Here is a 12,387-nt window from a genome sequence, read left to right as displayed (position 1 = left end):
TATCTCCACAGAATGTGGGTGTGTGGTCACTCTTAGCTTCATTTCTCCCCATAGACCTTACTGGCATGGGTGTCCCTACCAGGAGCTTGTGCTCCAGCCTGCATTGCCCTATGGTTCAGTAAAATTACTGGGCTCTCCCACCACGACCAGGTGGTGACCACGGGAGAGTTATTATTATTATTATTATTATTATTATTTCTAGCTTCATATTTAAATATAAAGTATTTCTAAATAATCCAAATTTATACTAAAAAAATTCATGTAAACTGTTTTTTTTTTTTAAATACAAATTACAAAAGAAATATGCAGGTTTGATTTATTCAATAATAAATTGACATGCCAGAAAATTAGAGAAGCAGCACATGCAATGTTGTTACCTTTTACCTAAGAACTTTTGCACATGTCACTATAGGTATGATACTTATTGGTTATGTGTGAGCTTGGTTAGAGTAGCAATGGGCAATGTAAAGGATTTATCACCATTTGATTATGGACAGATTATTGGAGCAGAAGAATGGGTTACTACCAGCAACTTGCCAATGCTCTTGGATTTTCTTGTGCAACAGTTTCAAGGGTTTACTAGGAATACTTAAATTCTGGACAGACATTAGCAGCATATTGCAGTATGGGTGCCCATGACTAATACAAGAATATGACTGCCAGTAACTGCTGAACCTATCAGTCACTTCCAATGCACTGTACAATCAGTCACTGTACAATGTACACAGCATTCCTTGGGATTTGGTAGTTGTCGACCCATTCAGGTACCACTACTAACACCTAAGCATCAGGCAATGCACCTTATCTAGGCCAGAAAACATTGAATTGGACAATGGCTGACTGGCACTGTGTTCTGTGGTCAGATGAATCTCTGACCAAACTGATGGTCATGTTTGTGTGTGGTGACAACCACATGAAGCCATGGATCTATCATGTCAACAAGGTGGAGTGCAAGCTGGTGGTGGCTCTGTCCTGATTTGGAGTGTGTTCTGTTGGCATGAATAGGGACCAATGGTGAGACTACAGTTGACCTTGACAGTACAGTGAATACTAATTTTGTAGCAGATGTTTTGCACCATTTATGCTTGCTATGTTCTCCGACAGTGATGGTTTGTACCATCAGGATAATGTTATTTTCATATGTCATGGATGGCACAATAATAATTCAAGGAACACTTGACAGACTTTTAGTAACAGACTTTTAGCTACTCTTTTGGCCTCCTAGGTTGTCTGATTTGAACCCCCATAGACCATTTATAGGACTTTGTGCAAATGTTACTGAATACCTTGCAGAACTATCTAACAAATGCAGCTGAATTATGGAGAGCTATTGAACGTGTCTAGATTGAAATACCTGTTTAACAACTCAGACACCTCATAGTCTATGCCACATTTTGTAGCTGATGTTATTTGGGCTCAGGGAAGAGTTACATGTTATTAGATAAGTGTCTCTAATTTTTTGGCACTTTAGTTTATAATTTACAGGAGAGCCTTGTTTTATACAGGATTGATATAAGTATAATAACATAACCACAAAAACACAAATCTAAGTAGATTTGTTTTTGCAGATGGCAAATGGTCATGTTAATCTTTGGAAACATAGGCTAAGATCCTGGACAGATGAATCACTTTATGGCACTACAAAAACATGTGACAAAGTGACAAACATTCTTTTTTATATAATTTAAAACAAACAACTAGGAGCCATTCATATGAGCCATTTTAAAGTGACAGTGTCAGGTAGATGCAAAACTCTGCTACTAAGTGGTGCCATCCTTTTGCTACCCTGATGGTTTGGCTTGTGTGAATGCCTTCACATAAGCCACACCATCAGGCCTCTCAGTTTGACTGGATATTGTAATCTGCAAAGATGCTTTCTTTCTTGTTTGACAAATGTTGTTTGATACTGATAGATTTATGGTAGAAGTTGAAGCTCATCCTGCTATTTATTAGGTTGTTATTATACAAATGAAATGATAGATTTTTTACTTCTGACTTTGAATATTTATTAGTTTAATTTAAAATTTACATATTCAATCAAAATTGTCTCCATCGACATTAATACACTTACAAGTTAGTCTAATGTAATAGAAATGCAGTAACACCAATTTGATAGAAATCATGAGAATGAAAATCCAAAAAGTTATTAAAAGTACTTTCGATTGCATCCTCTTTTTGAAGACTTTCCTTGCCAAAATACTGTTCAAATGTATAAAAAAAGTGATAGTCTGTTGGCAAAAAGTCTGGAGAATAAGATGGATGGAGAAGAATTTCATTTGAATACTTTCATTTTTGTGACAAATAATTAAAAAACTGCAGACCCCAAATGATGCTCCTTATTTCTCTCACTGAGATCGTGTGGTACCCATTTGTTGAGCTTCTTGACTTGTTTAAATGTTTAAATGTTGAGAAATGTTTGAATAATGTCCAGTATGTTCAACCTTTCTGCAATTTCCAGGATGTTATAATTTGAGGATGTTCTTCAGTTCTGATTTTTTTTTTTTAGATTTGTATTCCCAGAATGAAATTTTTTGAGCTAATGCCTGGTTGCTGCTGACTCACAGCATCAAAAGCTCTATTGGTATTTTGGGTTGCTTTGACTGTATTATGTCCCTGCTTATACTTGCAAAAGAAAATTATTCAATTTCCTTATTTTCTGTGCCATCAGAAAATGTATTATTAAACATATGGAACTCACAATATAAATGAGATTACATTTTTAATTCACATATTATATGTGTGCTCTTCCAATTGCAAACATACAGCACTGTTCACATGGAAAAAAGTTGAACTACAAGGCTGAGAAGTTTAAATTTTAAAAAACAGCCATTTTATTTGCAATGACCCAATAGAATAGCAAATGTCAAGGTCATAGTAATAAAACATAAACATTTCTTTTTTGTTATCCATGATTACTATGAAAATGCATCACTTCCTCTTCTTCCTTGTGATGCTTTTGAGCTTCTTTCATGCCACACTAAAGCATTTCTCTACGGTGCTATTAACCCCTTTTAAGAAAATTTTTTCTGTCGTCTTCAATATAATATATATATAACAGCCCTTCTACATAATTATTAAAAGTTAAAAGGCATATCCTAAATTTATTTGAGATTGAAAAAATATATAATATTTTTAATGTTCAAAGTTTTATTGAGCTTTCTCTCAAACTTTCATTGACCCAAAGGGGTCAATACTGACCCTGTTGGGAAGCCCTTGTTTAGCAATTATCTAGAACTATTTGTGATGAAATACAAATTTACACAGAATTTCATTTAATGCAGTATTTGCTGAAATAAATCCTATTTAAAACAAGGTTAAATTGTAATCAAGTCAAATTAATCAGTTTCAACTGTATTAAAGCTTTTATGAAATATAAATAATTCATAATAATATGCTTATTTTTATTAAAAAAATTAATCAAATAAAATTTTAATAATAATTAATTTTTAAATATTGTAAAATTATTAAAAAATTATATATCTTAAATACAGTGGAACCTTGCTTAATGAGCATAATTCGTTCCAGAATCTTACTCGTAATGCGAAACACTCGTTAAGCAAAACAATTTTTCACATAGAAGTTAATGTAAAATATGATAATGCGTTCCATGCTGCCAAAAAAAATACTCAAATATTTTATATATAATGTTTATTCAAAGAAAATTACATAATATACATTGTTAAGCATGAATCATCTTCTTCATTTCTTCTAGCACAGAATGAACCAACCTGAAATGTGAATTCAATTTGCAGAAAACAAAAAAAATCACAGATAATGTCTGATGAAGACACCAAACGATATGCCAAATTCTTGATCTATAAAGGCTATAATTAAATATTATAAAATTAATTATACCTAACTACCATAACTACCTACCTCTAGTCAAATTAGACTAGAGGTAGGTAGTTATGCTCCCATCTCATATTAAATTTAATAATTATAAATAATTAATTTTTAATTTAGACATTTCTAAAATTGAATTTGGAATTGGTCATTAAATTTAGTACGAGATAGCATATTTATTATTATATAATGGGCTATGATTGTTGATGTTTATACGTAATATATTTGGAAAAATGTGTGATCGTGAGCGTCACTAAGATACTACCGTGTTTCCCCGAAAATAAGACAGTGTCTTATATTAATTTTTGCTCTAAAAAATGCACTAGGTCTTATTTTCAGGGGGATGTCTTATATTTCCATGAAGACGAATTCACATTTATTGTTGAACAATACGCTAAACAGGTTCGAGAGAACACCTTGCGACACATTCAACTTAACCTTTTTATAGTGTCCACATCGAGCTCGATGACCAATTAGTGCTTACTGAACCGTAGCACTATGCAAATGTGATGTGGCGTGATTCCCAGCCGACCAATTAGCGATCACCAGCGATAACATTATGCAAATCTGTGATTCCCAAGCCATAGTCTTATGCAAATCATGCCGTGTGGCGTAATTGTCTGCTGACCAATCAGTGGCTGTACTTTCAACCATCTGTCGATGACCGTTACGACTAAAAAAAAACTTCGCTAGGTCTTACTTTCAGGGGGAGGTCTTATATTTCGCAATTCAGCAAAATCTGTGCTAGGTCTTATTTTCTGCGGATGTCTTATTTTCGGGGAAACACGGTAGTGGAACGCATGCTAAACACAGACAGATGGAGCATGTGCACAATCTGGGATTTCCCCTCTCCTTGTCACTCGTTATGCGAAACATCACTCATTAAGCGAGTCAAATTTTTACAATTTATTTTGCTTATTATGTGAGGTGCTCATTAAGTGAGGTTCCACTCTACTGTTTAATTTAATAAGTTTATTCTCAAAAAACTTAGGAATTAGTTTTGAGAATAAATTTTCTTGAGAATTTTAAAAGTTTTAATTAAATTTTCTTTAATAAATAACAAACAGGTATTAAAACAGGTAATAAATAAACAGGTGTTACAAATGAAGCCTCCTATAACACAAATGAGAGTTGTATCACCAGCATTAATATCTGGAAATTTATCAGCACAATTAACAACTCCTGCAACACAAACAATTGTAGGACAACGATTAGTAACAGTAAGAATATTTTATTTATTATAATTAAACGTATTAAAAATTTTTGTAAATTATTATTATTTTCTTTTTTTTAATTATTAAATTAGCCAAAATTACAAGGTGGAACAAGTATTAAAACTATAGCTGGTTCAAAATCTTTAACTGGAATATTGAATCAGACAACTAAACCAGTCATATCCTCCAGAAGTTCTGTTTCTGTGAATTCTAAAGAGAGGGAAAGAGACAAGAAAAGTTTTACAACATCTCTCAGGTAATTTATTAAATAGTAATAATATTTAATAATCCAATGCTATTTTATTTAAATAAATAAATAAAATTGTTATTTTCAGAGATGATGATGATATCAATGATGTTGCTGCAATGGGTGGTGTTAATTTGATTGAAGAAAGTCAGCGGATTTTAGCAACTACAGCTGAAATAGTAGGGACACAAATAAGGTCCTGCAAAGATGAAACTTTTTTTTCGTCTGGATTACTTCAAAAACGTATTTCAAAAATTGGTAAATAATTGTTTGAATTTTTTATGAAATTTAATTTAAAATTGAACTTATCTAATACATAAAAATATAATAATTTATTTCTATTTGTTTTATACAAATTTTCCTAGCATCTTTGCCATCTTGTATTTGCTAGTTTTGCTATTATTAATTTTTTTCATTTTTGTTTTTTCTGTCTTTCTTTTTATAACGTATTGTTTTTATTCTTTGCTATTTTCATGAAATAATTTTAAATATTAAATTTTTACTTAAGAGTAGTAAGAGGAAAATCAAATAAGGAAAATATAGGGTGTCCCATGTAATACTAGCATCACCATGTAACACTAGTCCCATTGATTGAGTAAATTACTGTAATCTTCATAATTTATTGGAAATAAAAATAAATGAGACAAAGTTAAATTAGATAAAGAAACTCTAAAAATTAATTTTACTCATAAAACATTAAGGAAATTTTCATAGCCAATGTTTCAGTATATAAAGTAGCCTGATTTTACTCAATTGGTAAGTGGGCTAGTTTTATCTGAGGACACATGGAATTTTAAATGTGCTTTATCAGTTTAATGTTGCTAATATATTAGAGTGTATACATAAAATTTTGTCAAAGTCAGAATTTATTTTAAAAAAATTCATTTTGATTTGATGCAACATTATATAGAATTAGCTTTAATTACTAGGCATTACCATAATAACAGAGCCATTTGTATTATAGTAAATAGACTCTACAGTTCAGCAATAATGCAAAGTACAAACAGTCTGGTTTCTGTTTGATCACACTGCATGTATATTTTCTTTCTTTTTTTTTAGCTGCCAAGCATGGAGTTGATGATGTTTCAAGTGATGTCATTGCATTAGTCTCTCATGCAGCACAAGAACGTCTGAAATCAATTATTGAAAAATTAGGCACGATAGCAGCACACTATGTAGAAAATCCAAAAGTAAGTAGGGTAATTTATTTTTATTTGATGGTATTTAAATTATATCAAATTTCATTTTGCATTATAGTAAGGAGTTTTGGAGTATATAATTTTTTCACTTGTGTTTTTAATAAATATTTCAAAGATATTTTCTCTTTTGTTCATGACATCCAATAACTAGAAATATTTGTTTTTGCTTTTTTTGATAAATTGAAAAAGAAAAAAAAACAGAAACAGACATGATAGATATAACTTTCAATTTTCTTTTTCAGCATTTTTAGGATTAAGGATTAAATAGCAAAGTAAAATGAGATATATGTTATAAAACAAAAATTCACTCTTGTCATTAAATGAAATGAAATCTGTAAACCAATGAAAATGTTAGTTTTGGTTTATTGCATACAAGAATGAATCATGTGGTTAATGTTAGCATACTTTTGTCTGCTTCTGTTGACATCTGAAAGAAAAATTTTTATAAATATAACAAACATTGTAAAGCCTGATGAGCATATCCAATGATTGCCTAAATGATTGGGCTACAAATCAGCTATTTTATATAAATAATACAAAATAATTTGCTACTTGGTAGGTGTTAGGCATCATCTCTTAACTAAATTAATAATTATAATTTAAATAATTTATTAAATAATTTAGAACCTTCTGGAAGAAAATAACTGACCCATGGCAAGGCTTGAACCAGTAACCTCTGCTCACCAGTTGCACCACCCTGACTCCAAGCAAGCCTTTGCTTCCAGAGGTATTTAAAATGTGGATATAACCTTATGCAGTTAATCATATAAGGTTATAGCCACATTTTAAATACCTCTGGAAGCAAAGGCTTGCTCAGTGTCTGGGTAGTGCAACTGGCAAGTGGAGGTTACTGGTTCAAGCCTTGCCATGGGTCAGTTATTTTCTTCCAGAAGGTTCTAAATTATTTAATAAATTATTTAAATTATAATTATTAATTTAGTTAAGAGATGATGCCTAACGCCTACCAAGTAGCAAATTATTTTGTATTAATTATTTAAAATAGCTAATTTGTAGCCTGATCATTGTATGTTTATATGAAAAACTTAAAAAAGATAACAATCACAATTGCTAGATTAGTTTAATAGTTTAATGTCCAAATGAAAAAGTATATTATAAACTCAAGATGATTTAATTAGAGGGACAGCTTCATATTGCTACAGTTCAGCAAAACACTAACCAAATTTTACAAACCAGAAAAAGTGCTTAACAGCAATTTGATAAATGAAATGGTTTTGGAACTTCTTAATTCCATCCTTAGATTCAACATCAACAAAGTGAAAGAATATTCTAACATGTTTATTTCAAATCAAACATCTCTGTTTGAAAATTTTGAAATTATTGTTTGAAAATGAACTTCATATAGTACAGAATTTGTGACATAGTTGATTGTCCCAAAATTGATAAAAATAGGATTAACATGGGCTAAATTAGGCCATGATCATGTTTAAAAAGTAATGAAACAAAATATATTTAAGTCTAATTATATCATTTCTTTGTGATACAATCTCATTAAAATAATGGTAGTTTCTGTAACTTGAAAGTTTATTAATTCAAAGTTTTTTGTTTCTTTCATTATAAGTTTTGAGAGTTAAAACTAATATAGCCCATATACAAACACTTATTTGTTCATTTATTCATACATTTTAGATATAATAAATTATGTTTTATCATTTGCCTCTTGCTGATGTCACAATGAAAGTATACTCTATTATTTATATGATTTTGATAGTAATTAAAAATAAGCAGTTATTTGAGGGTTTAGTGGAAAAGTGGTACAAATGACAAATAGTATAACATTAGAAATAAAATTTAACATTGGTTAAAAAATAATATTTTATTAAATTAAATAAATAGATATATTTACTTGTCTATTACTGACATTTATTATTATATTATTTTTAATGAAAAAAAAACTGTTTTGTCACTTATATTGCTTTTTCATTTGTCCCTCCATTTATGTTGAATAATTTATTTACATGTGAAAAGCTGAATTATATTTATTTAACATAATTAATTTTATGCATAATTGAAAAATGTAAATTAATTTATTTAACTCATCCTTTTTACTAATATTACAAACATATTATTTCTTAGCTTAATTCAAAATATGAAATAACAAGTAATGTTAAGGACCAATTGGCTTTCCTTGAAGAAGTGGACAGGTTTAAAATGTCAAACACAGAAGAAATGGATATATCTAATGTAAGGAATATTCTTTTTATACAGAAAAAAAGATATTAGGTTATTTATATATATAATATCTAATTTCCATAATATTATACAGGGTGATTTGATAAATGAAGAAAACCCAAGATTAAGTAAAGAAGAGGATAAGGTTAGAATTTAATGTTTTGACAGTGTAAAATAAAAATTAATACTGTATAAGACAAATTTAATACTTTTAAATTGTTTAAAGCAGAGAAAAGAAGATAAAAGACAAACAGAAACAATTTTATCAGCTCTTGGATCAAGAAAGAGATCAAGGACTGATTTTCAATCAGATCAGGTATATTTTTCTATTTATTTGAAATAAGCATATACTTAAAAAAATTTATTTATATGTTTGTATAAGTTAAATTATGAACTCACAAAATTGGGCAGTTAAAACATAATATGAAATAAATTAAAATAAATTATGTTAAAATTAGCTAATTTATAATTAAAAAATAAACAATATATTTCTTGATCAAAGCAAATGGTATTAATTTATTATTTATTTTTAATAATGAATATTAGATTTCAGTTAATAGGGCCATTAGTTAATTGGGGCAAATCTTCAAAACTGAAACAAATCAAGAAAATAATCAGAATTTGTTTTGATATGAGACATTTTACCATTTAATTAGGACAGCAATTGCTACCTTATGACATTGCTGCTTGGTTGAGTTCATTTTTATTTATGGGTTACATTGATTGTCAGTTGGTTATGTTTATAAAATCTTTTTTGTTTTGTATATACTGTATTTTTTTATATATATTAAATGTTATTGTATTGTTGAATGAAATGTTATTTACACTGTTTTCTGACTTTTTTTCATTTATTATTTTGATATTAATCTGATTTTTTAATATTTATTGTTATAATGCATCTTACTTTTATATATCATTAATTATGTTATATTTGTGTTTGCATATATTTTAATATTTTTTACAATATTTTAAAATTATTTATGAAACATTTTATTGAAATATTATTGTTTTTAATGAAAGGATACTATAGTTTTTTAAAATAATAATATTTTTTAGAAATTTATTATTAAGTAATCAAAAAAGTAAATTTTCAATAATAATAATTATTATTATTTATTAATTATGTTTTAATCATATGTGTAAACTTTAAAAATTTTTAAGCTTGTATTTAAAAAAAATCACATTTGCAGCTATAATAAACATCAATATAATTGTATTTAAAATGCAACATAAATATTTATCTTAAAAGATCAATACAAAAAGCACTTGTATATAATATATAATTTAAATACTTGTATTCATATTTTCCTCGTGATATGGTCCAAAACAGCTTGCACATAAGCAAACGTTACAGAATGAGCATTCGAACATACTTTCCATGTATCTGTTCGACGCTATTTTTTTATTATGACGTCAGCACTGCATGCAAGTTCTTTTTCTTCTGACTATTTTCACTTTATTATGCAGACCTGCATTTATCATGTTGATTAGGCTGGAATATCACTTGTTCTACCTCATATTTTTCTACTAAAAAAATTTTTTGAAAGTTCGTCTATAAGATTTAATCTAAATTGGATTGATGTTAAAAACTGTTTATTTGGTGGATTGTTAGTTAATTTATATAAAACATAACTGTTTTGTACAGCAGTATCAAGATAAAACCAAAATAAGTAGAACCACCATTTAACAGATTTTCTTGATATTGAATAATAATTTTGATTTTGATCTATTAAGTCCACTCCTCCCATATTTTTATTATAATTTGAAAATATGAGTGGACATTGTACCTCATTCACTGTTGTCTTTTGGTGTTCACTATCATCATTTTTTTGTTAGTTGATACTATGTTAATTTGTTTTTTGTCATGCCAAGTCAAACATAGCAAATTTCTTTTTTCAATACATTGTTTTTGCTTGTTTTCAAAATTTTTTAGACTGGACGGTAGATACTTTTTATTTTCTAGTATTGTGCCACATGCATAATTTTTTTTCTTTAGCAAATCAAGTAGCAGTGATATGCTGGTAAAAAATTGGTCGAAATAAAAGTGATGGTATTGGTTATGCAAAACTTTTGTTAAATGCGACATCATATACAAGCCCCTTTTCACTTCCAGGGATTTTATCATTTTTTCCACAATATATGTCGAAATTGTGCACATAACCATTATTTGAATTGAATAGCATCCACATTTTTAGGTCATGTTTAGCTGGTTTTAGAAGCATATATTATATTTTAGTAATGCCTCATCAATTGATATATCATGGAAAGGAGTCAGACATGTTTGACAGTTTTTTTTTAACATTAACATAAACGGTTCTACTTTCTGTACTAAATAATAGTTAGGATTGTTCCAACTAAATTTCTCTTCTGTATTTGATAAATGTTAATACTTTATATGACAGAAACGATTACATGTCATTATTTTGGCAGGTAACCAATTTATTCCCAAAACATAGCAGGTAACCAATTTATTCCCATTAGAAATATACAGCTCTCCCTTAATAGTCCGACGGGTATGGGACCAAAGGGGTGTTGGATTACCAAAAGTGTCCAGGTTACCGAAAATAATTACATATTTTGCATTGTTTTGCTAGCAATAGCTTACAATATACCCTACTCCAACTGTTCGAACAGAACAGAAAACACATGAAATGTGTGTCATCGTGTAAGAATTGGATGGGGGAGATTCACGTAGTGACATGCTTCTGTGCAAGCAGACACGTAACGGGGACGGGTACGTTGACGAGAGGTGCGTCGGACTACTGAGCATGTCGGATTAAAAAATGTCGGACTATGAAGGGAGAGCTGTAATTGAAATAAATGCCCATATTCAGATATACAGTAGAGCGTCGTTTATCCGAATCAATTGGGCAATGGGGTTGTTCGGATAACTTATTTTTTGGATAACCGATTATGTACGAAAAAATATATTAACCTATCCCGTGTTGAAATTTTTCTCTGTTGTGTGTTGCTTCGCGTTGAATTTTCGTCGATGTTAATGTAAACTTTTTAAAATAATAATCGTGACTATTGTATCATTAAAAATTATTTCTTTATTTTGTACAAACAAAATAAATATATTGAAAAATATAAAAACAATAAAAAATTATACTTCAGAATTTAATTTAGTATCAAAAACGTAAAATATTTGAGTAACCCAAGACATAGCCAAACGTTGCAGCGCCACAGCACTAGTGAAAATTTAAATTTGCCAACTGGAATTCTTTTGGATAACCAACGTTTCGGATAAACGATGCTCTACTGTACTTGCAATAGGTATCTACAATTTATAAGGATATCCTCTAGTTCAGGCAATGTATTCTGCGTATTTGTTTGTATTTTCTTTTATAATTTATTGGGTTGTTCGGAAAATAAGTTCATTTTTTTTCCGTGAAAAACCACAATATTTTTATAATAAATAAATATTTTATTGAATTATATATTGACCATTTTGGTCAAATATCTGTTGTCATGTTTCTGGTAATAGCATGATTTCACATTCATAAAAGTTTTTATCCTTGCTTACAAAAAACTGATTCAAGTGATTTTTGACATTGTCATTTCAATTAAATGTCTTACAGTTAAAAAAAAATTGTATAGACCGGAACAAGTAATAATCTGAGTGTGCTCCATCTGGTGAATATGGTTGGTGTGATAATATGTTTCATCTAAGTTATAACAGTTTCTGACGAGT

General features: G+C 29.2%; 1 protein-coding gene across 4 annotated transcripts in view; it reads left to right on the top strand.

The window, feature by feature from the left end:
* Positions 1 to 9,083, top strand: part of LOC111634409 (transcription initiation factor TFIID subunit 4-like) — a 45,657-nt gene extending 36,574 nt beyond the window's left edge. The window contains exons 8-14 of one of the 4 annotated variants that reach the window (XM_023379174.1): positions 4,938 to 5,063; positions 5,150 to 5,313; positions 5,393 to 5,562; positions 6,364 to 6,494; positions 8,598 to 8,705; positions 8,788 to 8,838; positions 8,920 to 9,083. In XM_023379174.1, the coding sequence (XP_023234942.1) occupies positions 4,938 to 5,063; positions 5,150 to 5,313; positions 5,393 to 5,562; positions 6,364 to 6,494; positions 8,598 to 8,705; positions 8,788 to 8,838; positions 8,920 to 9,036 (867 nt within the window). In that variant the 3' untranslated portion in view covers positions 9,037 to 9,083. Of the gene's footprint in view, positions 1 to 4,910; positions 5,064 to 5,149; positions 5,314 to 5,392; positions 5,563 to 6,363; positions 6,495 to 8,597; positions 8,706 to 8,787; positions 8,839 to 8,919 lie in introns of all 4 variants that reach the window. The other 3 variants (XM_023379173.1, XM_023379172.1, XM_023379171.1) reach the window with 3 other exon arrangements.
* The last annotated feature ends 3,304 nt before the right edge of the window (positions 9,084 to 12,387 follow it).

The sequence above is a fragment of the Centruroides sculpturatus genome, unplaced genomic scaffold (genome assembly GCF_000671375.1).
Source record: "Centruroides sculpturatus isolate CEXI.00-Female unplaced genomic scaffold, Cexi_2.0 scaffold809, whole genome shotgun sequence".
Taxonomy (NCBI): domain Eukaryota; kingdom Metazoa; phylum Arthropoda; class Arachnida; order Scorpiones; family Buthidae; genus Centruroides; species Centruroides sculpturatus.
Note: the sequence above shows the minus strand (reverse complement) of the source record. Positions and strands in the feature narration are given on the sequence as shown.